Genomic DNA, 27,229 nt, shown 5'->3' on the forward strand with positions numbered 1-27,229 from the left:
ACAATGGGACATGAGAAGGAACGGAGAATCAACAGTAAAAGGACCAATCGTAAGAGTGAGTGGTTTAGAAATGGGGCTGATCACCGGTGTACCTGAAAACCCAACGGAGATGTTATTCTGGCCAGACAGAGCGGCCCCAGGGACCTGGGAACGTGCCACGGAACTCTTCATAGCTCCCGGATCAACTAAAAACTTCTTGGTGGACCCCAGCAAGTCCGCAGTGACATAGGGCCCTCGCTGATCTACCTGCTATGATACTGGTCCCTTACTCTGCCCTGCACTGTCCTAATTGTGAGAAAAACCTGTCACTTCGTCTACATCATAGTCATCTTGATAATACTGTCTGTCCCGCTCCCCATCACAATCTCCTCGTTAATGCTGTCTGTCCCTGTCACCATCAAAGTAGTTCCCACCTGTCCGCCGACCCTCACTATGTTGCTAGTCATCCCTACGTACTTCCCCGCGACCTCTACCTCTGCCCCGTCCTCTGTATCCATCCCGCGGCTCCAGACACTCCCGCCACCAGTGACCCTCCTTCTTACAATTAGCACACTGATTTTCCCCTAATGCCAAACTCTGCCTTGCTCCACGTCCATATCCAACTCCACCTTGACCGGCTGCAGTTGGCGGGGCCCACGTCCCCGTCCCCGTCCTCTGGCTACTTGCTGCAACAACACTCTCGTTTTTAGGTCCTTTGCTTTCTTCTCTGCTTTATCTTTACTCTCATTCTCCCTATGCTCATAGTACTGAGCCATACTCAAAATGCCAAAAGGAGTGGACGTCGTCCACGTACTCTCAGAAGCCTGCACCCGGACCGATATTTCCGGTAACAAATTATGTACAAATCTGTTCACAAAAAGCCGCACCCCGCCATTCTGCGACAAATCCTGACCACTGAAATCCAGGAATGCCTCCTCAAAGCGAGTAAAGAAGTCAGACCCACCCTCCTCTTTCTTCTGGCGACATGCAGTCAACTTATCCCAATCCACTTTCTTCGGTGGGAGAAGGAAACGCATGTACTTAATGATACGTCCAGGCAGGGCTAAAATCTCCTGTCTCGGTTTATCCCCCGGCTTCCTTTCTTTATCCCAATCCTTAAACTCCTGCCATGTGCCCCCCAGCTCGTCTGCATGATCAGTACCACTCACTTGTCTCCATACATCCACTGGAACCAATAATCCAAAGAATAACTCTATGTCTGCAAATGTCATGACCGTTGAAGTTGCCGCCTCAGTCAATTCCCTATCATAGGCAGTCGGATTCTTTCTAGAGTCAGGTAACTGTCCCTTCAGTGCCAACACCTCAATCCTCTTCCAGGGGACATAAACCCATTGCTCTTGAAAGCGAGCCTCTACCCGTGCCCTTGGCACTGCGTTGGTCACTGGATCCACTAATTCAGGTATTTCAGGGTGAAAGACGGGGTGGACCTCACGCATGGGGTGTGCCCCAAGCGTAGAGGGACCCGTAGACTGTAATTCATTTCTGGAGCCAACCAATGTACGCAAATTTCCATAAACCTCTCCCAAACTAGTATTGGCCCTGTAAGCTCTGTCTCTAATATCATAGATAATCTGGGGTGCCAGGTCCCCGCGGCACTGCTCCCACAACCCTATCAACTTCGCTGACATATGCCACAAAGCATGCTGCTGCATCAAAGGTTCAGAATCTTTCATTATAGACCAAATATCCTTCATTGTATGAATGGCATTCCGAGCCCATTGACATGCTTGATTGGCCACAGCCTTTTTCTCTTCCATACCCACATTAGAACACGTAAGTAATGTACGTACATGGTCAAATATCATATGCCCATCCAACCCCCCTCGACCCCGTGACGTAGTCTGAGGTATAGTCTGATGGGTAACACTTGCCGAAGCCGTAGGTAACGCAGATGCAGATGCCGGTGTAGCCACAAGGGGGGCAGACGGGACTGAAGTTCCCGTCGGCAATAGAGAAACGAGGGGCGAGGTTACAGAAGTCAATGCAGCTTCAACACCCTTCAAAACACTGGAAGTAGAGGCTAGTATAGCGGAAGGGTCAGAGGAAGAGGGTTCCTGTGAAGAGTCAGAAGCAGACATAACAGTGGGAGAAGTAGATAGCGTGGGATATATCGATTGCGGTGCATAAGGGGGCGGGGGGCGGGCATCCAAAAGGTCCTCTATCTCATCCTTTTCCTCCGCTCTTACCACATAACTCTTATCTGTTTGCAGCCTATGAAGCCTTTCTGCACGCTCAATCCCTGCCTCTGTCTCCGCTTTATTATAGGCTCGCACTTTCTGTACCATCGACTGGGTAGCTTTCTTCTGGGCCATCTTCTCATCTCTCATCTGTCTTTGCCGAACCTCTTTTTGCCACATCCTTAGGGAATCGAACATGCTCTGGTGACTGCGCCTAGCAAACAATCTCTCCTGCAAGTAATCTATCTTAGCTGCATCGAATGAACCGGTCAACGGCCATTGCAAATCCACATTACTCTTGGTGTACCGATGCCACAAAGTATTAAACAAAATCGGGGTAAATCCATATTTCACATACATCTCAAAGTTGGGAGAGCCTTCTAAAGGAGCAGGCTGACTCTCGGCCAATCTGGCATCAGTTGAACGACAACAACACCCAAAACATCACAACTTACTGAAACGCGGCATCTTGCTCACACAATCAGACACCGCCAAGGAACTCACATGCACCCAGACACAAAACGGACAAAACAGCTATCCCCACAAACAACTACTCATGTCCTTACACACACATATTTCCTATGGGCATACATCGAATCACCATGCCAAACACATGTTACCACAATGGGACAAGGCCCGTCGACCATGTCCTGGGGAACCAGACCCTACCGCAGACTTAATAAACACTGAACAGTGCAGAAACTGTTCTGGAGGCCGGAGGACAGGTCAGCCACACGGACGGTACTACGGACCACTGCACGGATTCACCCCGGAAGACCTGGAACCCTTCCAGCAAATCCCCCCCTTTCGGGTTAGGCTTGGGTCCTTTCCCAGTGTTCCACCAAGATCCACCGCGACTCCGTCCGAGCACCGTCCGACCAGATGCTCCACAACAAAGGAACATCAGGCGTCCCCCCGAAACTCCACCAAACCACAAACAGTCTGTCAGAGCGTCTCATGCACTCTGAGTTCCCTGGGGCACCCTAGCCCCTCGGAGCACCCTAGCTCCTTCAATCATCAGTCGGACCACTCACCTCCTGTTCGCGGAACCCGACATCCACTGTTCTCCACCGCCGGCTGCTTAGACCAACACGGTCAGCTCCCAAAGGTCCGCCTTCTGGACTCCGGCGCAGGATCATAAGCCGGGACCTCTCCCAATCAGCAGGGTGGGGCAGCGCTGTGAGAACAAAGCCCGGCATCAAATGGGTACCCAGACCCACCGTGCTGACCAGACGGTCCCCGTTCTTCTACAACCCACCTATGGGCGAGAAAGATCCGGATGTACGTTAGTACAACGCGATCTTTTAGATCGCTGTACTTTACAACGCTGCCTTTACAACGCAAGTCCTTACAACGACTTGCGTTGGTGTGCGTGGATTGTGGATTATTATAATTTTATATTCTAACACCAGCCCACGTAACAGTAGGGAAGGTGTTGGAATATAAAATTACAATATTCCTTATACAACAGCGCCATCCAGCGCAAGTCGTAGTAACGACTTGCGTTGTAATGGCACCGTTGTAAAGGTACTGCGGTGTAAACACCGCGTTGGAAACGATGTTCCCCAAAAGATCCTTATCGCGGGATCCCTGTTCGGGCACCATCTGATAAGCGTGGCTCAAAACCACCTGAGCAAACTTACCTCACTCAGATATCATTCCCATGAAATAAGCCAGCCAGACAGTGGAGAAGAATTAGAAAACATTTATTAGGCCATTAGTTTCTCTATAGAGAGGCCCCGTCAAGACTTCACTCCAAGGAGTGCGCCGAGGGGACTGCCGGATCTCAAAAGGACAATACATTATAACACGTTACAGCAACATTAGTCACGCAGTACTGAAGAAATGGTGAACAATGAGCGCACACATGAAGCCGTTGCACCTGCGGGAGGATGGCTCTGTTATCACCCTCAAGGCCACGGAGCCGAGACTCCGCTCCTCCCGGGCTTGGGAACATAACTGATAGCAAAGAAATACATTTCGTTGTTAGTTTTCTGCAAATACTAGCTCAAGGCGAGAAACACTGAGACCAGTGATTTTCTGATCATAAGGGTGGGGGCATTGCAGTCTGGTCGCGAAGACATGTTCCCAAGATGGCGGCACAGGAGCTAAGCTAAGAAATTGCTAACTGGAACACGAAAATAACCAATTAGTCCTAAATACATATGCAACACATCATTCGGTTAGACACACTATGCTAACTTATATCATGTTGAGTGAATTGGGGGGCGGGAAATGCAAAACCTAACAATGAGAGACCAGTACACACAAACCTCATGAGGCCAAGAGAGCTTACTTTGAAAGTGTTTTGCACAATATTCAGTGTATAGGGCTTTGAGCTGCCTCTGATGGAGATTGAGCCTTCACTTATGCAGTGGCTGCAGACGTTAGGAGGCCTGTTTCCTCAGCAGCTAAATCTAAGGATGCCACCACGACCAAGAGGCTTGAACGCTAGCAGCTGTGAGCTCAGACAGGCTCTGCACTAAGAAGTCTCTCAAATAGCCACACCGTGGAATGAGGGCTCTTATACCACAACAGAGGGAGCAAAGGTCTCCAATATCGTGTTTGGTCTGGGACCACTAGTCATCAAAATGAAAGAAGTCCTAATGCTGCGCAGGACCCGAAGAGATGCATTGAAGGCTCAGGGATCATACACGGAGGGCTTAGGGTTCAACAGAGCTAGGGGCCCCAAAACTGGAAGTTGAGGGTTTTGACACCATGAAGACTCTGGGGTGGAATGCTGACACTAAGAGGTTAGGGCTCTGATGAGCCTATGGACATAGAGGCCTTAAATGGCACACTAGGGCTGAAGCCTCGGAACCCACACAGATCTTGGAACATCAATGTTGGGGTCTACAGAAACAGTAACTGCCGATATTAAGTGTTATGGTTGTTACTGGTCACTGCCACACAATTATGAGGTTCACATTTGGAATAAGGAATAACTGGAAATCTATGTGTTGTGCACACAGATCCTCATGTTTACCTATCCTTCTTCCCAAATAAATTCCACCTGCTTTTCACTGGTGAAATATGTCAGAGGAAATTGACAGAAGTGTGGGTTTTCTGTACAACACATAATTCTCGTTAGCCTATACATTTCCTTTTGTGGCTGAATCAGGATTTCAGTACGTTCACAAGAGGGCTGCGCCTTGAGTGATCCCCCAACCAGGCATAGTAGAGTTAACTCTGCCGTGGAAAGTGCCATTGACCTCTAGTGAAGGTAAGTACAGTGTCCCTAACATGCTGGGAAACATGATCAACCCCAATATCTGTGCTTTAAATGGGCAGGTACTACCCGGCACTGAGTACCTACACTTCTTTAATTTCAGAGTGAGTGTACCTCACTTCTCAGCACTCCTGCAATACATTTAATAGGTGAGTACCAGCACTTCTCAGAAGTAAACATGCACTCTAAATAGTGAGTACATGAACTTCTATATTTCAATTTAAAGCACTGCCCAACATATTATGGAGATGGGCACTGACAATCTGTCCCCATTTTTCAGGTACATTTTAAGTGCCCACATTTCGTGTTTACACTTCTCTTCTTACAACAATAATAATGGTGAAAGTTCACCAAGCATTTACCCTCCTTCCCGAAAATGGCTCATTGCAAGATGGTGAAACCCACTTTGGTTGAAATGCCTCTGCCGTCATTCATGGCAGAGAACTCGAGTAGAAAATCTGCCAGTCAAACTCTAAACAGACTTTCGCTCCCTGGGGAGGGCCTGCTGCATCCCTCTGAGAGTCTTGTGGTTTCTGTGACATTGTCATCAGTCTCTGGGGTATGGCCATTTTTTGGGGGGTTATTCTTCATCTTTAGTCCTCGAGATGAGCCTGTCTGTGTGACTTGGTTGGTGCTATCACATTCTGCCTCTGGGGTGTGATGTGTGGCTTTCTCTTCAATCTCTGGGGTGTTGTTTGTGTGAATGCTGTGAGTCTCTGCCGTGGGATGTCTGTCATCACTTTCAGTGTCCCGATGAGGTGAGATCACCTCAGAAGTGCGACCTGTGTCCTCGCTTTGGCCCGCCTCTCAGGTGCGTCATCACGCTCATGCTCAGGGTTTGACTTGACCTATCTGTGTGTTCCAGACTCTTGCTGCCGGGGTGGTTGCACGTGCGGAAGCACACGCAGGCGTCATGACCACTCACGTGACCTTGGAGGACGCGCTGTCCAATGTGGACCTCTTGGAGGAGCTGCCGCTACCGGACCAGCAGCCATGCATCGAGCCGCCGCCCTCCTCCATTATGTACCAGGTAAGGATGGTTATGTGGTTTAGTATGTACAGAACACTTTGATTCTTGCATTGTGTCCGTAGCTACATCCCATTTGCACACAGCAACGTGCTGCCCACCTGATGCTCTCCCAGCCCCGGTGCAGATCATGCAGCGCACCCTGATCCAAGCACACCAATGCATCAGGGCTGGCTGAAGGTACAGAGGGGCCCTTATTAGACCCTTTGAACCAGTGCTTAATTTGAGCCGGTGCTTTCCAGTGCTGAGCACCGGCCCTTAATTGGTTTCCGGTGCTCGGCACCGGCACCTAATTGTCAACACCACACTTGGCGCTGCTCATGTAATTTATAGATGAACAGTATAACAGTTGTTTAGGAAAACAATACACATGAAAAAATTGCTAATACCTGCCTCCCCAGCCATTCCTTTAGCTTTGGGGACCTGGAATAATCTGAGCTGTCGCATTTACGTGATGGTTAGTAGTTGTTTTGGCAGCGATAACAAGGGCGATGGGTGGTGCAAGCTGCACTGGCCTCCTGGTCGGAACCCTGACATTTAATATTTTACAAATTAAGCACTGCTTTGAACATGTTTAAGCCACCTTTCAAGGAAAGACGTGCGCCATGCAGTAGCAATAAAAATATATATCATGAAAACAAACACATTCTACAAAAGACAATATAAACACGCCATAAAATTAGTAGCACAGTACGAGCATCTGGGGTGAGGAACTCGGTAACAAGGTCAAGCCTGCATCTAGCGGAAACTAGGAGGGGTCCCCTGAAATCCAGGGTCCCTTTCAATTGAAAGGGATGACATGCCCTGATCCTGCCACTGCAGTTCAGACACACCCCACCCATTAAATGGACGTGGGCTCTTCCCTGGGACCCTCTGTGTCGTGGGGTTTGGGCCGAAGTGAGCATGCCTGCCCGTGCTTAATTTGAGCTGGTTGTTTCTGGTGCTCGGCACAGGCAGTTAATTGTCAACACTTGCACTAATGACAGTCTACCACATGGTGGCGCTGTTTATCTAATTTAGAGGTGAGGACAACAACAGTTGCTTATCCCTTCAATATACATTAAAAATTACTAATTCCTGCAGCCCAAGCCATACTACTCTTCTTGATTATGACATTTTTGTTTCCATATGTCTCTGCTCCTTGAGCATCTGTAAAGCACTCTGATAACCACAAGGGTCATGTTTACGCTATATAAAGCTGTCAAATAAATAAATACATTGTTACAGCTTTGGGGGCCTGGAATAGTCACACTTGTATGAGTGTGATGGTTACTAATTGTATTTGTGGTGTCATTGGTGGCACTGGCACATGCAATGGGTGGCGCAAGCTGCAATTGCCTCCTGACGAGGGCCCTGGCACTTATTTTTTTACAAATTAAACACTGGGCACATTTTGACCCAATCAGAGCTTTCTGAGCCATGACACTGCTGAGCGTGGAGTCAGGTGTGGCTACTGTAAGAACAGGGTGTTTCTCGCGTAGACTTCCTGTTCCTGTGTGGTTTTAGTGAATCTGCGTCTCATAAAGCACATATAGGTCAACAGAAAAGATTTTCTGGTTCGTCTTTGCACAGGAATGATTAAATGCTCATCAGTCATTTCAGTTTTGGCTTGCAACCGATACCTTAACAAGTAAATTATTGTATAACAGCACCGTGTGTCAGTACTTGCACCAGTTGATGACAGCGTTGTCACAAATTAATTTCAATGTATCTTGAGTATTGCTCAACGGTATGTGCTTGTTTAACTGTGCAATGCCTCAGTGTGCATCAGTGTGTGCCTGTCTTTGTATTAGAATTACAGTATAGCAGTAATAGTTACATTCAGTTAGGGGTGTCAGCATTTGTTTCAGTTTAATGTGTCAGAGTTTGTGTCAGAGTTTGCGTCAAGGTGTGCAGGTATTGTCTGTATCAGTGTGGCAGAGTGTGATGTGTTAGCATGTATTCCAGTGTATAACAATAAATCTAGAATGTGCCAGCCCATAAGACTGTATAGAAGGGGCCCTCTGGTACATAGAACAATTGGGAGGTTCATCAGACTTTATGGCATAAGGAAACCCTAAAAAGTAAGTGGAATAGGATAGTGACTACTGGAAGGATCAAGAAGATAAGTAGAATCATCGAGGTGACATCCTGACAATTATGGAAATCCCTCATAGAACTTGTCGCACACATCAACACCCAACGGGAATGGTACTGTAATCTTGGCAGAAATCTGAAAAGACTGAGCATCCACCAGTCAGATCATCCAACACAGAGTTCAACAAGAATTGGCAAAGGGAATAAGGCTGGTGTTGGCCTTCAGCTGTTTGGCTTGGTCAATGTTTGTTTTGTTTTGTCATGGTTTTTGAAAAAATTATTATTGGAAAAGCTGCTGGGCTCTCAACATTCTAAAAAAGCATTGTCTGAAAGCTAAAATATTTTTTGTTTTCCAAAAGCACACATTGCCATAGTTTTATTTATTTATTTAATTGAAGCGTTTTATATAGTGCTGGCTAGACCCGGATATATCAGAGCGCTTTATTTGAGGAAAATCGTTACAAAAAGAACAGTGTTACATAGTTACATGAGTTGCTCGAGAAAAACATAGGATCGAGAGAAAAAAATAGTGTTACATGAATACATCAGTTAATAGAGCAAAATTAGAAAACATAAAAAACAAGTCATGGGAGCGTAGGTGGTTGAGGGGGGAAAGGAAGCAGATGATTGACTGCAGGGCAAGTCTGGGAGACCGGACAAGGGAAATAGAACTTAAGGTGGTACCAAAAAGTCAGATGTGCGAGTCGAAACTCAGAGAGGGCCCGGGAATCCAAAAACAATCAGTGCTCGACTTCTTCACTGAGACGGTTTGCATATTAGAAATGGAAGGGGAGTAAGAGGGTGCTTTGCAGGGCCAAACAAGAAGAGAGGGGTATAGCAGACTCAAGGGGATGTCGACATAGGCAGTGGTCATTTTGGCTGCACAAGTCAATGAAAGCGGCAAAGAGTCAATCAGAGGAACTGCCGAAAAACCGGGAGGCGGGAGATACAGTGGAGAGATGAGGAGAAACTGTGTCCCATGTCCAGCTGGGTAGGTGATGGCCGAGGGGGTAAACCAGAGCCAATCTCCTCTATAGCTGTCTAGGCAGCTCCACCGGGCATAAGCCATGTTGCTTGGTCTCTTTGCGCTTAGGAGTTCATGTAGAATTTAGGTCTTGGGGAAGGTTCAGGATCTCTCTTTCCTTGAATTCTCTGTTGCACCGCTTGGGTGGTGAATTGATTATTAAGTTCGCCGAGGGCGGTTACTAAATTGAGCCCCTTATTCAGTCATAATTTTGGCGGGGGGTCAGGCACTATCCTACCTGGACTCGGTGTGCTATTGATTTATGAGTCTTATCCTGAACACCTCTCTACAGGAAGCGACTATCACATAATCGTGGAAATACGCTATGATTCACCCACTCTTGAAAAAGGCAAACGTTGACCCGGATAAACCTAGTAATTACTGTCCCATATCCTTGCTTCCCATCTTCTCTAAGATTTTAGAAAGACACATCCACCGACACATTAACTATTTTGTAACAACACATGATCTCCTCCATCCCTCCCAGTCAGGCTTCAGAGCGGGCTTTTCAACAGAAACCACCCTACTAGGAGTCACAGAAAACATACGTCAACACCTTCACAACGGCGACACAGTAGCACTCATCTTATTCGACCTGAGCGCTGCTTTCGATACGGTGTCTCATACTGTGCTAATTAAAACACTCCTGTCACAAGGCATTAGAGGTCTAGCCCTAAACTGGCTCACCGCCTTTCTTACTAAACGTACCTTCCAGGTTTTCTCACATTCAGCCTGCTCAGAAACCCATTCTTTTGCCCATGGAGTTCCTCAGGCCTCTATCCTCAGCCCCTTATTATTCAATCTCTATGTGAGACCACTGGCCGAGAAAAATCAGGACTGTCCCTTTTTAGGTCTCGTGGCGTTAAGTCGCCAGAGACCTATTGCTAGCGACGCAGCTTTCCAGGAGACATGACCTGGCCACGCGCATGGCGATTGGAGCGGGCCACGCGCTTGCGAACGCGCTCGCTGTGGCCATCTCCTGTCTCCTGGGAAGCTCCAACACACACGCATGCGCACACACAGAGACACACACACGCACGCACACATACAGAGACACACACCCCCACCACTGCACACATACACACATGGCCGCACACACACACGCGCCCACCAAGAACCCCCCCCGCCGCCTCCCCTCCGCCACCTAGATCTTCCCTCACGCTCATCCCGTGCACTTTATCACCCTGTCCGTACATATTTTAGTAACCCTCTCTGTCCGACCCTTCTTCCGTATTCCAGTCTGGTACCCCGAAGTAGTCCCCACTGTCTGCTTTCCCCTCCAGCACCCATCGCTCTTCAACCACGAATCAGTACCCCACAATGTGACCCCTCTTCTCAGTCTATGCGAGCCTCCATGAGCAGCTCACACTGTCCGATGCCACACTAGGGCCGCTCACTGACATTACTTTAGCGCCTCACACTGTTCGCACCCCCTAACCACACGCTCCCCCGGCCACAGCAGACTCGCTTGCGCCACTCGCTTCTTACGTTCCCGTGACAGCCGGACCCCCGGCGCAGTCCTCAGTAATGAGTTCCTGAGCTCCACGTCCGACTTGCGGGAGCACGGGCTGGAATCCGCCTCCACCGGACATGAAGAACAGTGGGGCATCTGTATGGTCCAGCCCCGGGGTGCCCTCGGGCTTATCCAAGTCCACGCTTCGCACTTTACGCAGCTGCTTGACCCTCCAGTTAGCTCTGGGCGGCTCTCTGCCACCACCACCTGGACCCTGGAGGCCAGCATGACCTTCAGGCCCGGCACCACTCGCATTCGCGGAGCCTGACCCGCCGGACGCTTGCAACCCAGAGGACGCACTCCTGTTCCCGGCTGCGGCCGCCATTTTTTCGGCCAAGGTTTACATTCACTCTACTGGATCCCGGCACGGAGCGCGGGAGGGGGCGTGGTCAAGGGAGGCGGCCCCGCCGTGATGTCACCACACGAGCCGTGGAACCACGCCGAAGGAGGCTGGTACAATTTGTTTATTTATTTATTTAGTCATTGTAAAATTTGTCATATTTATTCTTACTTTTCCTTATACAGTCTGTTCATGCTATTTTTGTTTGTTCTATTTCCTGCAACAGTTCTCTCATGTAACGTAACGGGTTCTATTGTACAGTGCTCCGACACCTTCGGGTAAAGTCCGCGCTTTATAAAAATGCATTAAATAAAATAAAATAAACCGAACCAAAGACACCATCCGGACCCTTTTGGGATGCTAGTGCACTTGAGACTTTCGGTTTCGCTGTAACTCCAGTATACTTGTTCTGCGAGTATCTACCTGGCTCAGTCTTCACGAACAGTTGGTGCCTGGAGGCGAGTCACCCAAAGGCGCTTGTTTTCAGCATGGGCAATGAATCCTGGTGTGAGGCCGTACTTATTAGACATTTATAACTTCTGTGTACAGGGGCGCCCGCATTAGGAAAGATGACTGTCAGGCAGCTGTCAAGTTAACTATCGCCATGTTAGTAAGAGATGTGTACACTCCAAAGCGAGAGTTTTTATTCTTCTTCTTCTTCTTTTATTTACTGTTATCGAGTGTATTCTGTTTTAAGGTCTCCCTCATCGGGCAAAGTCCGCACTATATAAAATTGCATTAAGTAAACGAAAATGAACCTTTCCCACATTGGTGTTTTTGTCCCTTGGCCATTGTAAAAACCTTTATTTCTTTGCTAGTCAGCTATTGAACAGTGGCCCACCCCCCAATTATCTTTAAACATACCAATTGCAAATAAATTTTTTTTTTTAATGCAAAGCATTGTCATTTACAATGCCAGTAACTCAAACTTTAATGCTGCGAGACCTATTGCTTTGTAAATGCTTGTTTATTATGCCGACGACTCTCAAATCATTTTCTCCCTGTCTTCTCACAAAACTAATGACCGATCGATGCTTAATACTGTTTTAAACAAAATAGCTCTCTGGATGCAGCAACATTTTCTCAAACTAAACGGAGAGGATAAAGAGCTATGGAACCGTGGCCAAACGAAATGGGCAATCTTCCATCTCCGTCCTCCCAAGTCAAAAATCTGGGCATCATAATTGATAACTCACTTAGCATGTATCCACAATCCGTCACAGTAACAGCTACTTGCTTCACCATTCTCAAATGGTTAAGGAAAATCTGTTGGATGCTACTGGAATCCACCAGAAAAACTGTAGTCAATGCTCTAATAACATCTAGACTTGATTATGGTAACATCCTTTACCTAGGGTCAAACAAATCAGTAATCCATAGGCTGCAGATGGTAAAAAATGCTGCTATTAGACTTCTGTGCAAAGTCCTAAAAGCCACCTCCATATCGACCTATAGACGAAAGCTACACTGGCTTAAAATTGAGAACATAATTAAATTCAAGGCACTGTGTTTTATGCACAAAATTAAAAATGGCTGCGCTCCTCGTTATCTCCAGTCCTTGTTCAGCCCCTACCTTCCCTTACGAAACCTCTTCTCTGCCACCCAAGGGAGGTTCATTGTACCAAAATTCAAACGAGCCAGGATAGGTGGCAAGGCCTTTTCCTACCTTGGTCCCGCAATTTGGAACTCCCTACCTAAAACTCTCAGCAATGAAGCTAATTATACACAGTTTCTTTAAAAACGTGGCTTTTTGATAAATAATCATCGTGACTAACTGTGCTCTCCGTCTTTATCCATCCTATGCGCCGGGAAACCCTTTTTGGGTATCTGTTGCGCACTACAAGTTGAAAAAATGAATAAATAAATAAAATCCTGGCTGGTCGGTGTCTGCTGTACTGCCGCGGCTCTATTACCTCGCCAGATTGTCCCCGCCTTGCCCGTTGGGATGACCGCGACCTCCTGCAGATCATGTGTCGACCTCGGTGTCCCCCGTCGCGTTTCGTCAAATCACCACCCGTCCAGTCTCGGTAGGCACTGCTCTCTCAGATGCCTTAATGGGGGAGTCAGTACCTCAAATCTGCTCCGGTCGCACCGAGGAGGCACTTAAGGATCCGCGTCTTCTCAACCCTCGGAGCATGGGGGCTGCCATTTTGTGTTGCTCCGCAGCGGAATCAACGGCTTCCCAATGAGGCTCAGAGAGAGCCCTTAACCGCACAGCAAGTCACATGTGCAGCCTGTAATGACTGTGTCCTTCTCACCATTGTTGAGGGAAACATGGCGATGTTTCCTGCTTCACGGCACCCTTGGGCACCGTCAGTGTAAAGCCACGTCTTGAGTCCTTTCCTAAAGGACAAGAGGTCGGTAGAGTTCTTTAATTGAGATGGTAGCTTGTTCCACCATCTAGTGGTAATATTAAAGAAGCTTTTTCCACCCCTTCTCTGGAGATGGAAGGTTGGCACTGTCACTAACTTCAATGAAGCCGAATGAAGTGTACGTGCTGGTGTGTACCATTGAAAGCTTTTTTCAGGTAGGTAGGACCTGAATTCTGTAATGCCTTAAAGGCAATACACAATACCTCAAATCTAATACGCTTCTCAATAGGCAACCAGTGCAAGGTGATCAAAGCGTGTTTAGCCTTGGAGTATTTAGTTAAACCAAGAAGCAATCTAGTGGTAAAATTCTGAAGTACCTGTAGTTTAGCTACTAAAGATTTATTAGCTCCGACCAGTAGCCAATTGCAATAATCAAGTTTGGACAACACTAGAGCTGCCACCACTGTTTTCTGCAATCCCACCGGTATTAATGGAAGAATTTTTCTCAAGATTTAAAAAATATAATAGGTAGACGTAGTGAGCGTATTTACGTGGTGGGAAAAGGAAAGGGAGGTATCTATGATAAGTCCAAGGTTTTGGCCTTGGTGACTGGTGTTGGGAGAGTCCCCAACTCCAATGGCCACCTTTCTGAAGACCAGAATGATGTATCTCTCCTGAAAAGTAGAACTTCTGTTTTGTTTTAGTTCAACTTAAGACAGTTCTTGGCCATCCAATCACTGACACATCTCATGCACTCCTTAAAGTTCTGGGCTATATCAGGATTACTGTTTGAAAGCGATAGAATAATCTGGGTGTCATCGGCATATGATACCAATTCAAAACCGTGGGTTTTGATCATACGTGCCAAAGGAGCGACATAAATGTTAAAGAGGGTGGGGCTCAATGATGAGCCCTGTGGCAAGCCACATGGGAGCCTGAAAAATTTAGATTTAAAATTTCCTACTTAAACAAATTGCTCACGATTGAGCAAGCGGGACCTCCAGGGGGCAGTATCCAGGGGTAAAAGCCAAAAACGCAAACCCCTCCTCGGGAGCTCCCGGACAGATCTCCTCACCCATCGGCCAACTTGCCTTCTGTCCATAGTAGTCCCAGGCACTTGAACAAGCTACTTTGTGCGTAGGTATGCTTCTTGTGAAAGGGCAGAATGCTTTCACTCACTGTGAAGTTAGCCTATGGCTGAAATGGGCTGACCCTCTGCCTTATGATGTAGTGGGCAGAAGTAAATTATGAATGCCACAATAGTAGGCCAATAAATTATGACGTCTGAGTGAAAGCCCCTACAAGCAAGTAAGTATATAGTGTTGCATGGCTAAACACTTATAAGGTCCCAAAGGCGAGACCTATTGGCTATGCCAGTGCTTGTTTCTTGTAGGATTCAATCCATGTTAATGGTAATTCTAGCTAAAGGGGATCGCGCTGACGTTCTTTTAGAATGGGGAGACGAGGTGTGATGCCTTTGCTCCTGTGATGACCCCACGCTGCTGTGTCAAGTGACCTTGTGGGTTTAGGAAGGTCACGTGACCAGCGTTGCCCTACCACTGTCCAAATGTGAGAGCACTGGTGCTTGTACTGATGATTGAGAGGGGATGGAGGGGCAGCTTCAGCCTCAAGCAAGAAAGGAAGCATAACATATCAGTGCAATCTTTGGGACCTATAAGCGGTTTGAGCAGGAGGAAATTTAGGATTGTATGTGCAGCGCTCTGAAACCTTGCTGGGTGAAGTTGACGCTATAAAGCTGTAGAGTCAGTTACCTCATAGATCGAAGTGTGAAGGAACGCTTTACCTTCAGTAGATTTGGAAGTGAGCAGTCGAGCTCTACCCAGAGACATCCGTCTCTGAAGAGATAGTTCACTTCCTTCGCGAAGGAGTTGTAAGCAGGAGTTTGTCGATGATTCGCAGCACATGAAAAGGGGCAGCGCTTGTTTCAAAACCTCGCACCGCTTTTTAGCGATCTGCACACTTGGTACGGATGCCATCAATATGTTTCACTGGTCCGCAAAAGAGCTGTTGAAAAATAAATATATATATTCAATATGTGTACAAGGCACAGCTAGGCACAAGGGCAATGAAGCGGCGCATATTTTAGAGGTTTAAAAGTGATATTTTGGCGCTATAAATAAAACATGTTATATTTAAGTTAAAAGAGTTATAACAATTATTGTAAAGTAGAACTGAACAAATGCTACAAAAAATATTGTTGTCTGCTGGTGCTGCGGTTCCTCTGCAACTGGATTTAAAGGGCTGGTGTAGAACTTTTAGCTGTTTCTCCTGCAAAGCGAAGACCCCCTGCAGATTTTGTCAGAGTCTACGTACGACTCGTCACGTAGGTTTAAAAAAAAAAAAACATACTTTATTCGTCAATTAGCATAGACAACGCAGGGCTCTGCGCACCAGAGACATCTGCCGAATCAGACATATGTAATCATGAAAACAATCAACGTTTTTATAAGTAATATCAAAGTGCATAATAAAAGCATGCTGAATGATATAGAACCCCCCCAACTCCCACCCTCCCTCATCCCACCCTCCTTAAATCGCATCATGTCCGCATAGTTCTGTCTGTCCACAGCCTAGAGGAACAAACAAAGAATCCTACCATAGTAGCATGCACCCCCATGCCCTCCTCGCACCAGAATAGCTCCAGCATCTACCCCAGTGGATGGGTCTCCACTACCGCTTGCGGCTCCAACCGTAGGCCCCGATAATCTGCCCACCCTTTCCAAATCTTATAGTGCTTGTGTGGGAAACCCCTGGCTACAAAGATAGGCTGCTCCAACCCCATGCTAAAATCTAAACCATTCTTCCATGCAGCCACCGAAGGTACCCGCGTCGCCTTCCACTCCTTAAGCAATGTCTTGTTTCGCCAGAGTAAACCCTAATAACATGAGGTGTCTTTTGTAGACGTTGGCCCCCATCCCCTCCTTGACGTGAAGCAGAGCCAGCTGTGGTGGTCGAGGGAGCCCCCACCCTAGTACTTCCGAAAGGTATGCAAAGAGCCCCCCTCCAGAAATGATCCAAGGATGTACACTGCCAAACAGTATGCAGAAAAGTGCCCTCCTCCCGACGACAGCAAAGACACTCCAGGGAAGCGATCGGCCCCGCCCGCCACAGTCGTGCTCTAGTAATATAGACCCTGGGGAGATACTTGAACTGAACCAGGCAGAGCCGCATTGCTATGGCCGCACCCTGCTGCGCCGCCAAGGTCACCGTCCAGTCCTCCTCCTCTAGAGTGCCCACATCAGCCTCCCAGTCTCCCCTAAGCTTCTGTAGTGTGGGGGAGCAATGGGTAACCAGGGATTGGTATATCCGGGTGATCTTCTTTTCTTGCAGGTCCCCCATAAAAACCTTCGCCTCCAACGGACTAAATTCAGGGCGAGACTCCAGACCCTCCAGGATAGGAGACAGGGCATGGCGAAACTGGAGGTACTGATAGAATTGTGACTGTGGCATATGAAATTCCCTCTGTAGGTCCTGGAAGGGCTTGAGTGTCATGCCCCTCATGACATCTCCCAAGGTTGAAATACCAATGTTGTCCCATCCCCGGAAACCCTGCAGGGCTGGCAGGTGGGGCAGGCACCCATTATTCCACAGAGGGGTCTCCCTAGTCAGGATGTTTCACCAACCCATGTGCCGCAGCGCCTGCCTCCAAATCTGGAACACCACCCGTGTGGCCGATGGCATCGCACCCCGCAATGGCGCTGAGTACAGGAGTGTGTGTAGCGAGTGAAGCCCCATGAGTTGTCGCTCCAGCGCATACGCCGGGTCTCTCTTATCCCCATGCCATCACTCATTAGGAATCAGGAGGTGTGATGCCTGGTAGTATGAGAGAATGTCCGAGGACGCAAGACCTCCACAACAAGTGGACAGGAAGCATGTGCGCAGTTCTACGGCACGCTACCCCCCCTCCCACAGAAATTGCCCAAGCACAGTATTCAACAGCGGGAACCATCTGGACGGGATCGGGTACGTGTGATTCTGTAACTGGTAAAGAAGCCGGGGAAGCGCTACCATCTTGAAAATCGCCGATCTGCCAAATAGAGTCAGAGGCATATGGGACCAGGACGTAAGGTCTGAACGAACTCGCTCCCACACCAGAGCCACATTATGTTCCCAAGCAATGGTCGCTACATCCGAAAGGTACACCCCTAGGTACTTCCAGCCCCCCACCGCCAACTGGACCGAGGACGCCCACGCACCCACTCTCGTCCGATCTCCCAGGGCCCATAGTGTGGATTTGCAGGGATTCATATACAACCCGACGTCGCCCCAAAGTTCTGCATGCTGCGCAGAAGCCGCGGCCCCGTTCTGTCCACTGCTGTAAGAAAAAAGAGGACATCATCCGCATATAGCGCGATCTTGTCGGACAGACCCAGAGCCCAGTCAAATCCCCGAACCTGCGCATCAATGCGAACCCACGCTGCCAATGACTCCATGGCCAGGGCGAAGAGATAGTGAGACATGGGGCACCCCTGCCTTGGGCCTCTTCCTATAGAAAAAGTGGAGGAGGTCGCACCAGACACCCAAACCGTTGCCGTTAGCTCCGTGTATAGGAACATTATGTAAGATAGGAAGCGTGTGCCAAGATTGAGTCTCCGCAGCAATGTGAATAGGTAAACCCAGCTCAGGGAATCAAACTTCCTGTCCAAATCTGCCAAGAGAAGCGCCGCCTGCTCTCCCATCTGCCGTATGGCCGCCATCGCCACATGAGCCCTCCTTATGTTGTGCCTGGTCGCCCTCTGGGGCATAAACCCCGCCTGATCCGGGTGTACAAGAGCAGAGAGCAGAAATGTGGGGCAGAAGACGTTTGCCCAATGCCTTCACCAGGATTTTGGCCTCCATGTTTAGGAGGGAAATGGGGCGATACAAGGCATGTTGTTCTGGGGGTCGGCCGGGCTTATGGAACACCACTGCCTCCGCAAGCCTCCAATCTAGAGGGAGGGAGCCCTTTTCCCGGGCCTCCTCCACCACCGCCCAGTAATAGGGGGCCAGCTGCACATTGTAGCGATGGAAAAATTCACTCGGAAACCCATTGGGCCCAAGTGCCTTTCCGGGATTGAGCTCTCCCAGGGCCGCACCTAGCACCTCATCCGTCAAGGGGACCTCAAACTGATTGCCCACCTCATCCGGCACCATTTTGGGGGGCAGATCTGCTATAAAGTTATCAATGGTGACCTCTGATAAACATTCCTGGGGGCATAAAGATCCGCATAGTATGCGGCAAAGCTCTCCGCTATGGCGGAGGCGTCTATAATCGGCATCCCTGCCAAGTCCAGAATTCCCGGGAGGCCCTGGGCATGGAAGGTGCCCTGGCAGAGTCGATGCAGCATCTTGCTAGACTTGTCCCCCATTGGTATACCCTGCTGCGCGTCACCAGCCAGACCTGGCGTGCTTCGTCCATCAATAGGGTGGCACAGGTCTGATGGGCAAGAAGCAATTGCCGCACATACTGGTACCCCCCTGCCTCCCGACTCTGGAGCTCAAGTGCCTCCACATCCGCCTCCGCACGAGTCAGTTCCTCCATATGCTTCCTACGGGCCACCGCGCACCAGGATATGTCTACCCCTTGTAAGGTAGGCTTCAGCGCCTCCCACAATGTCGCGGCACAAGGAACGGACCCCTCATTAGACGTCAGGTACTAGGCAATGGCTTCACTCATATGCTCCCCATACTCGTCATTCTGCAAGTGCCACACTGATAGACGCCACCGGAACAGTTGTTTCCCCCTGCCTATATATAGCTTAAGTGACACCGGAGAGTGGTCCGAAAGGTCGCGAGGCGAAATCTCCACCGACGCCACTCTATCGACCGCCACCCGGGGAACACAGAGATAGTCAATTCTGGATAGCGATTTATGGACCGCCGAGAGGTATATGAACCCCCTCCGATAACCATGAAGACGTCGCATACATCAACCCAGTCCAATCCCCTCACCAACTAATGCAGTATTGTGGGAAGACCACCCCAGGGCCACCCCCAACCCTGGTCCTATCCTTGGCCAAGTACATAACATCATTGCAGTCCCCACCCACCACAGTCAACGCGTCTGGCATGTCGGCCCACAAGGAACGCAATTTCTCTACCAGATTCCATTGTATGGGAGAGGGAGCATATACACTGCCTAGTATCAAGTGGTCTTCCCCGATCCTGCCCGGATAAACTGACAGCGCCCCTGCGTCAGTTCACTGTTGTAGGTGTACATAGGGAACCCTACGGTGCACTAGGATCGCTAATCCCCGCGAACCCCTTGTAAACTCAGCGAGGAATACCTGTTGGAACCCATAGCGTTGCAAGCAAAGGGCCTTCGTGCCCAGAAGATGTGTTTCCTGCACCGTAAGAATGTCGGCCTTAGCCCTCTTTGCCTGGTCGAGTATTGCCCCGCATTTGATTTTATCCAGAGACCCACGCACATTCTAACTGATAATGCGGCGACTGCCCAGGGTTACCCGACCATCGTCTGGCACTCTAGCCATGGGGGGGCGTATCCTCCCATAATGCGGATAGTGAGCTGTGGTGATGCATTTGTATAGTGCAGCAAGCGTCTAGCGGAAGTGCGATTTGAAAACTAAAACAACCCCCACCCCATACCTCAAAAACACTGAAGTATCTGTTGTGGTAGGGCTAGTCCCCAGGCCCCAACGGGGGGATGAAGACCGCCCCAACCAATGGATCCCCAACTCACAGCCCAGGTCCTCTGGGCATGTCTCCGACCAGAACGGTCCTGGCGGAGAGGCCAGTCCACATCGTGACTCCCCCTAGTAATATCAACCCCGGCTCCACAGTACCCCACTGATTTCGTACATTAGGGTTCAAGTGTTTGTCGCCCCAAGGTAGAGCACCGCCGAGGTGCTGCAGGACAGGGAGCGCTGCCGCGATCGGGATCGTCTGTTACTCTTCTGCTGTTTACCCCAGGGCCCCCTGGGCCACTTCGCTCGATGAGGAATCTGACTCCCTTCCAGGTGGCGTATGTGGCCTCACCCACATCGTCTCATCTGTCCATTTAAACACCTCCTCCGGAGTATCAAAGAAGAGGGTGCAGGAGCGAAATACCACCCACAGGTGCGCCGGATACAATAGGGCATATGGAAGCTTAAGGTCTCTCAGGCGGGCCTTCGCCGCCATGAATGACTGGCACTGTTCCTGGACTAGTCTTGTATAGTCAGGAAAAATAAGACTGTGTGAATTATTGTATTGCGGAGGTTCCTTGGCCCGAGCTTGCTTCAGGATAGGATCCCGATTGAGATAATTTAGCAGTTTTGCTATGACTGGCCACAGGAGAGCCCCCACCGGGGGTCTCTGCACGAGCGCCCTATGGGCCCGCTCCACAGCAAAACACTGGGACTTGGTCTCAAGGGAAAGCCAGCTCTCCAGCCATTACGTTAGAAATCGTTCTATGTTGCCCTCTTCGCAGCCCTCCGGAAACCCAACAAATCGGAGGTTGTTGCGTCAAGCCCTCCTCCGCATCCTCAACTTGGAGCGCAAGGCCCTTTTGGACAGTCTCCATCTTAGTAACCTTCTGTTTCAACACAGTGACATCATCTTCCACCCCAGAGATCCGGGACTCAGCCTCGGTGATACGGGACACTGCGTTACGCAGATCCTGCCGCAGCAGCATGACGTCCGTGCCAACTGCCCCGTTTTTGCATCCAACATATCCCTGGATTGGGTAATAGCAGCCATGAGGGCCGCATTGTCTGGTATGGCTCCCAATTGGCCCCTGGAGGCCCTAGCCGCTGCCCCTGGGCCAGTGACCTTATCAATGGGGCCCTGCTTGGTCGAGCCACTGCCTCCTTGGTCCCTCATCATGTCTGCCCCTGAAGACGCCACACAAACCCAGGAAGAGCCAGGCAGGGCGCAGACGCAGAAACCACCAGTACCCTCAGTCCGACCAGTCTGCCGAGTGGGCACCAACCAACAGGCGTCACAAAACCACTGGGCCAACAAGATCGTCCTGGGGCCCCACCTCACCAGAGGCTTGCGGTCCGCCTGTCCGTTGGGGCGAAGTCCCTGTAGATTAACTGGTGAGGCCCGGACTCACCCCCGCCGTGCGGTCCCTCCACGAGCAGCTGCAGCCACTACCCCCAGGGGCCCGATGCAGGTCCACGCGGCCCGACCGACCGCCGGTGTAGGTGCCCCTGTGATCCCAGGTCAGCTCCGGAGGGGGGGGAAGGGCAGAGAACCAGACAGCGGACCTCCCAGCCCCCCAACTACCCAGTACCCGACTACAACACCACACAAAGCGGGGGGGGAGAGCACCCGTAGATGCAAGGCAGCCGTCCGCTATCTAAGCGACCGCCAGCGCGGGCACCCCGACGACCTGAGATGGGAAAGGGAAGGAGGCACACGCCGACTCGCCAAAGCACTACCCCCGCGGCCCGACTATGCCGCCGATACCCCACCGAGCTATTAGGAAAAGGGAGGGAGCACCTTAAGCATCAGGCAGCCCCATGCAGTCTGACCGACCACCGGTGTGAGAGCCCCAAAGGCCCCGGGATAGTTCAGCGGGGTGAGCAGAGCAGACGGCAGGCCTCCCATCCACCTCCATTGCAGTCTGACTGCACCGCCGATCCCCAATACAATGCCAGGAAGGGGGGGCACCGCAGACACCAAGCCCCAGCCCCAGCCACAAATCTTCACCTCCTCCGTCAGCCCTCACCGCCAGGGAGGCCCAGTCATGGGCTGCGGCCCTCGCCTCACCTGCGTGGCCCGATCCAGCCGCCGGGTCTCCTCCTCAAATCGGGTCCCGGTCCTCTCTGCGGAGCAGCGCTCAATGCCCCTGCCAATTATCCGAGCCCTCTGCTGATACCAGGGCTCTCTGATCTAGTCCATAAGCCAGTGGGCGGGCCCAAGTCGCCGCACGTCCTCCAGCCGCCTCTGATGGCCTTCAGCACGACCCCCCAGCTCCACCATTGCCAGCCAGGCCTCACCCCAGGCGTGGGTCGATCGTGCCGCCAAAGATCGCCATGGGCTCACCAAAACCCCTCGGGCGAAGATGAGGGCAATGCAGCACTGCTGGGCGGTGACGATGGAATTCCAGAAGTCTGGGGAGTCAGGATAATCGACAGATATTCGGTGGGCTGTACGGAGCTCACTTAGTACACGTCCCCCATGTTGGCTTGCTAAGCCATGTCCCCTGGCGTTGGTTCTTTTGATGTCAAACACAGTTTGTTTTGCAGATGTTTTTGCTTTAAAGGGGGAGGGCCATGAATCCTTTTTGTGGTGCCTGACATGTTGTATGGGTTGGGGGCAGGAAGGGGAGGGGGCATGATAGATGCACCAGCTGACAGTCACTGTTTGAAGCAGGAGAGCGTGACCTCACTTTGAGGGAGTACAAAGCCATGCCCGTGGGTTATGTGTTTGGTATTGTTACCCTACCCAGTGGTGCTAATTTAATCGACCTCAGCAGTATGAAAGACGAAGTGGACCCTCTGGGGTTCATATCTGTGACCATGTCTTCTAAAACCAATGCCTGCTTGTGATGCGTTAGTCCACTGAGCCAGCAGACCTTGAGCCAAGGGTAGGCAAGGGAAGAAATCCTAAACCTGCAATGGGGTATTGAAAGCGAACTGTCAAAATAGCAAGATTAGAAGAAAAAAACTTTGTGATGACCGGACCTGTTATCTTACTTGACAAATTAAAGAAAAATACGTTTAAAATAATGGTTCGTACCAACCTTGAACCACGAGGGATGTATTCACGGCGCCTGGGAGACCAATATTAAACCGGCTTTCGGCAACTATTTAAGGGAGGAGGTGCGACGCCAGGGCCCCCCTTGGATGCCTGTGGGGGGAGTATGGAGGGGGTAGTGAGAGCAGAGAGACAGAGGGGGTGGAGGAGCATTGTAAGGCTTAATGAGCCATTACAAAAGCCAGATGGTCTGTGCATGTTCACGCACACATGCACGCCAGCTTGAGGCCAGCAAAAGCCTCTCTGGTAGCACTTTAAAAACCCACTTACTAAAGGTCTCGCTTGTCCTAAAAAGGACAAGATGATGAGATTATTTGGGGAAGTAGGTTTGCATTTTTAGGAACGGTGTCCACAGAAGGGACCATCAACAGCATCACCATATAAGCCTGTTTATCATTATAATAGGACTCTGTGGACATGTGTACTGGCATATAATTATAGAGACAAACAATACCTCAATCTTGAAAAACATTCCCTTGTAAAACCAACTTTGGAGACCCTTCACCAGCTTCTTGTGGCACCCAGGATCAAATTTGAAATGATTTGCACCATTGGCAAGCCTTCCTGGAGTAAAGGCTCTGGATACCTTCTCAACCTGCGCCTACTTTACCTTCCAGGTAGGAACTTTAGATTAATAAACATACACCTTATCCAGCAGCGAACCGTCAAACAATAAACATGAGAGGACAGGTCTCCAAGGCACTGAACTGTGGAATACCTAGAACCACATCCTAAAAGCAGAACTTAGTAACCTCCAGTTGAGAAAACACTTAATAACTAAACTCTCCAGCTTGAACGCTACCGCAGTCTGGGGTTGTTGTTTTGAAACTTGGGGATTGTGGTCTGTGCCGAGGGGCTGCTCACTGATGGAAGAGGTAAATGGACATTTTACCTTTTGGATTGTTTTGCAGCACTATTGTCAGCACTTAACTATGCTGAGTTTCTCTGAAGAGCTTTAAGGGAAGCAAAACATCATGATGTCAGGAAAGTATTTTAGTGAAAATGTAACTATTTAAATAAATCAAGACTATATATAAACTTCTTTATTCGGCTTTTTCACAAGAAAAACCATAAAAGAACAATTTTAAAAAAGAAAGTACAACGTACATTTTAACTCTAAAATGTCAATGTAAAACATCGATTCTGAATTTCATACAAAAGCAAAGACCATTTCATTTCATCAGAGGTAAAATTACACAGTTGTTAATTATAAATTTTGTCTATGCTTCATGATACATTTTAAAAAGTTGAGAACAATATAGCAGACAGTTTCCGATTCAAGCATTTGGAGTCTACGTAATGCCGGTCTGCATTGTCTAAAACCCCAACTCCTCATTGTTGGGAGTATCCAAATTTTTCTGTGTGAGTGGTGGAATTTGCAAAACATGATTACATGTAGATTAGACTGATTAGATATTTCGTCGCAGGGGCATGGGGGGAGACTTGAATCCCATGCATTATTCAAAGGAAACGTGACCAATCTAAAAAAAGTGTTCAGCCTAAATCTAGTCATCAGCATTCTTTCATAAGTTGTTATCTGCAGTGTTAAATACGGGGGAATGCCATATGTTGTTTGGACCATGTTTGCATGTATGACCAAGGGTTTTGAGGATTCAGATGCCAATCTCAAGGTCTCTAAATGGCGGAGGGCTTGTTGTTTTAATTCGTTCTTCGAGAGATTGATTATGGACTCTGGGTGAAGATAGTATTTCATAAGCCCAATGTCTTTGAGAAAATTTCTAATATAGGAAAGCCATCTTACTTTGGAAGACTTGTCTAAAGTCATTGTATCCAGTACAATGGACTGGGTCAGCAAGTTTTTGTCAGATGTCCAAATGCGCCGCCACAGCATCAACGGTTGAATCCTAATCAAGTCCTCCAAGTAAGGGATTCCTAGTTCCAGGTGAGAAGCATAAGAAGAAGTGCCTTTTGGCGTAGCTAAAAGAAATCTTTAAAAAGTATTTTCTGCTACCTGGATAGGGCTCGTATCCGTGTGTCCCCAGACTCCTGCTCCATACAACGCTATGGCCTGACATTTGGCGCTATAAATTTTCAATAACTCTACGGGGGCCCTTCTCCCCAGTCTCTGGGAAAAACTCATTAGGGCCGCTGTTGATCTTTTGAACAGATGGCATCTTGTCTCTACAGCTGGTTTCCATGTCAATTGATCGTCTATCATGATACCAAGGTACGGATACTGACCAGTAACCTCGAGTTTTTGTTTGTCGAGGTAGACTTATTTTACTCTTTTTTCCCTGTTTCCTGATATCATGACAAACGTCTTCTTGACGTTTACCTGTAGGTCAAGACCACCCATAAAGGTAGTATATCTGTTTAGGGAGTTCTGAAGCTCTCGCGGGGTACGCGCGAGGAGGACAGCATCGTCCGCGTAGAGCAGAGCGGGAATCAGGCGCTGTCTTATGCGTGGGAGGTCCTGGGCCCCCTTCAACAGCCCCTTCTCCAATCCGTTGGTATAAAGTGAGAAGAGGAAGGGGGCCAGGACACATCCTTGCCTGACTCCCCGCTCCACTCCAAACGGTGCTGTTAACTCGCCATTTAGGCCAAAGCGTACTCTGGCCGAGGCTCCTGTGTAGAGTTCTCTCAAGAAATCTAGGAGGGGGGGTTCAACTCCCATATGGCGTAGAACCGTCCATAGCTTTGAATGCGAAACGCAGTCAAAGGCTGCGGACAGGTCCACATAAACCATATATATCGTGTTCTCCTTGGCCTGCGTGTATTTGCCCACTATTAAACTGAGATTAAGGGCCTATTCGACCGTTCCGAACCCCTCTCGGAAACCGAATTGGAGGTCAGAGATAATGCCTCTCTCCTCACCCCACTGCTGGAGTCGATCCAAGATTACTCTCCCCACAACTTTCCCGATCGAGTCCAGAAGTGAGATGGGGCGGTAGCATTTCACGTCTTGGCGGTCCCCCTTTTTGAAGATGGGGACCATTATGGATTTGGTCCAAGAGTTCAAGACTCCCTCGTTTACAACAGCTGTACATACTCTTGTAATAATAGGTGCCCAAAGATCTAAGTTGTGTTTGAAGAAGTCCACAGGGACTCCGTCAGGCCCTGGGGCTTTCCCTATTTTGCTTGATTCTAGGGCGACTACCAGATCGGGTATATCAAAGAGGAGCGAGATTGTGTATTGAACATTTGAAAGCATATTTTCAGATTCGACGCAGTTGAATTATTTTTAAAAATCTTCGAAAAATGAGCCACCCATGTACTTTCGTCAATGGCAACTTCGATCTTGGGGATGTTATTATCAGTAAGGTAAGGAGCCCTGACCGTTCGCCAGAAAGCCTCACTATTTTTTGAAACAGCACTCTTATGCAGGTCTTCCCAGAGTTTCTGTTTCGTAGCTTACGTTCCCCAAAGTATTGATGTCTAAGAAGTTGAATCTGCCCAGTGTCCCTAGGTTTGTTTTGTAGGGCTAATTATTAATTATTAATATTGAAAATTAATCAGTATTTAAATCCTAAATGAAAATTAATAATTAAATGAAGGATGCAAGGATTAGGCCTAAAATAAAGTCATGGGGCCTTAGAGGACCGCAAATAACTGTGCGAATTTCTGTGCTGCTTTGTTTGAGTATTGCAAAATACCATGGAGCCAAAATATTAAAACCTAAGTATCGCACCAAAATATCTTGAAGGTAAGTGCATACAGGTAAGTATAGATTTAATGTTCTCAACACTACATCTCCGTATCTTGCAGATATGTATATCTTCGAGGTACACATATGTGAAGTTATATATAGTAAACCTGTCCTTTAATACATATCCTTATATTTTAGTTGTCAGTATTTAGGTCTTAA

The 27,229-nt window shown here is 48.9% G+C and overlaps 1 protein-coding gene across 1 annotated transcript in view; it reads left to right on the forward strand.

Annotated features, from left to right (window-relative positions):
• Nucleotides 1–27,229, forward strand: part of CYFIP2 (cytoplasmic FMR1 interacting protein 2) — a 197,798-nt gene that overhangs the window by 17,618 nt on the left and 152,951 nt on the right. Inside the window, exon 2 of the mRNA XM_078653715.1 lies at nucleotides 6,272–6,436. Coding sequence (XP_078509841.1) covers nucleotides 6,320–6,436 — 117 coding nt within the window. The 5' untranslated portion in view covers nucleotides 6,272–6,319. The remainder of the gene's footprint in view (nucleotides 1–6,271; nucleotides 6,437–27,229) is intronic.

This window comes from Lissotriton helveticus, chromosome 7 (genome assembly GCF_964261635.1).
Source record: "Lissotriton helveticus chromosome 7, aLisHel1.1, whole genome shotgun sequence".
Taxonomy (NCBI): domain Eukaryota; kingdom Metazoa; phylum Chordata; class Amphibia; order Caudata; family Salamandridae; genus Lissotriton; species Lissotriton helveticus.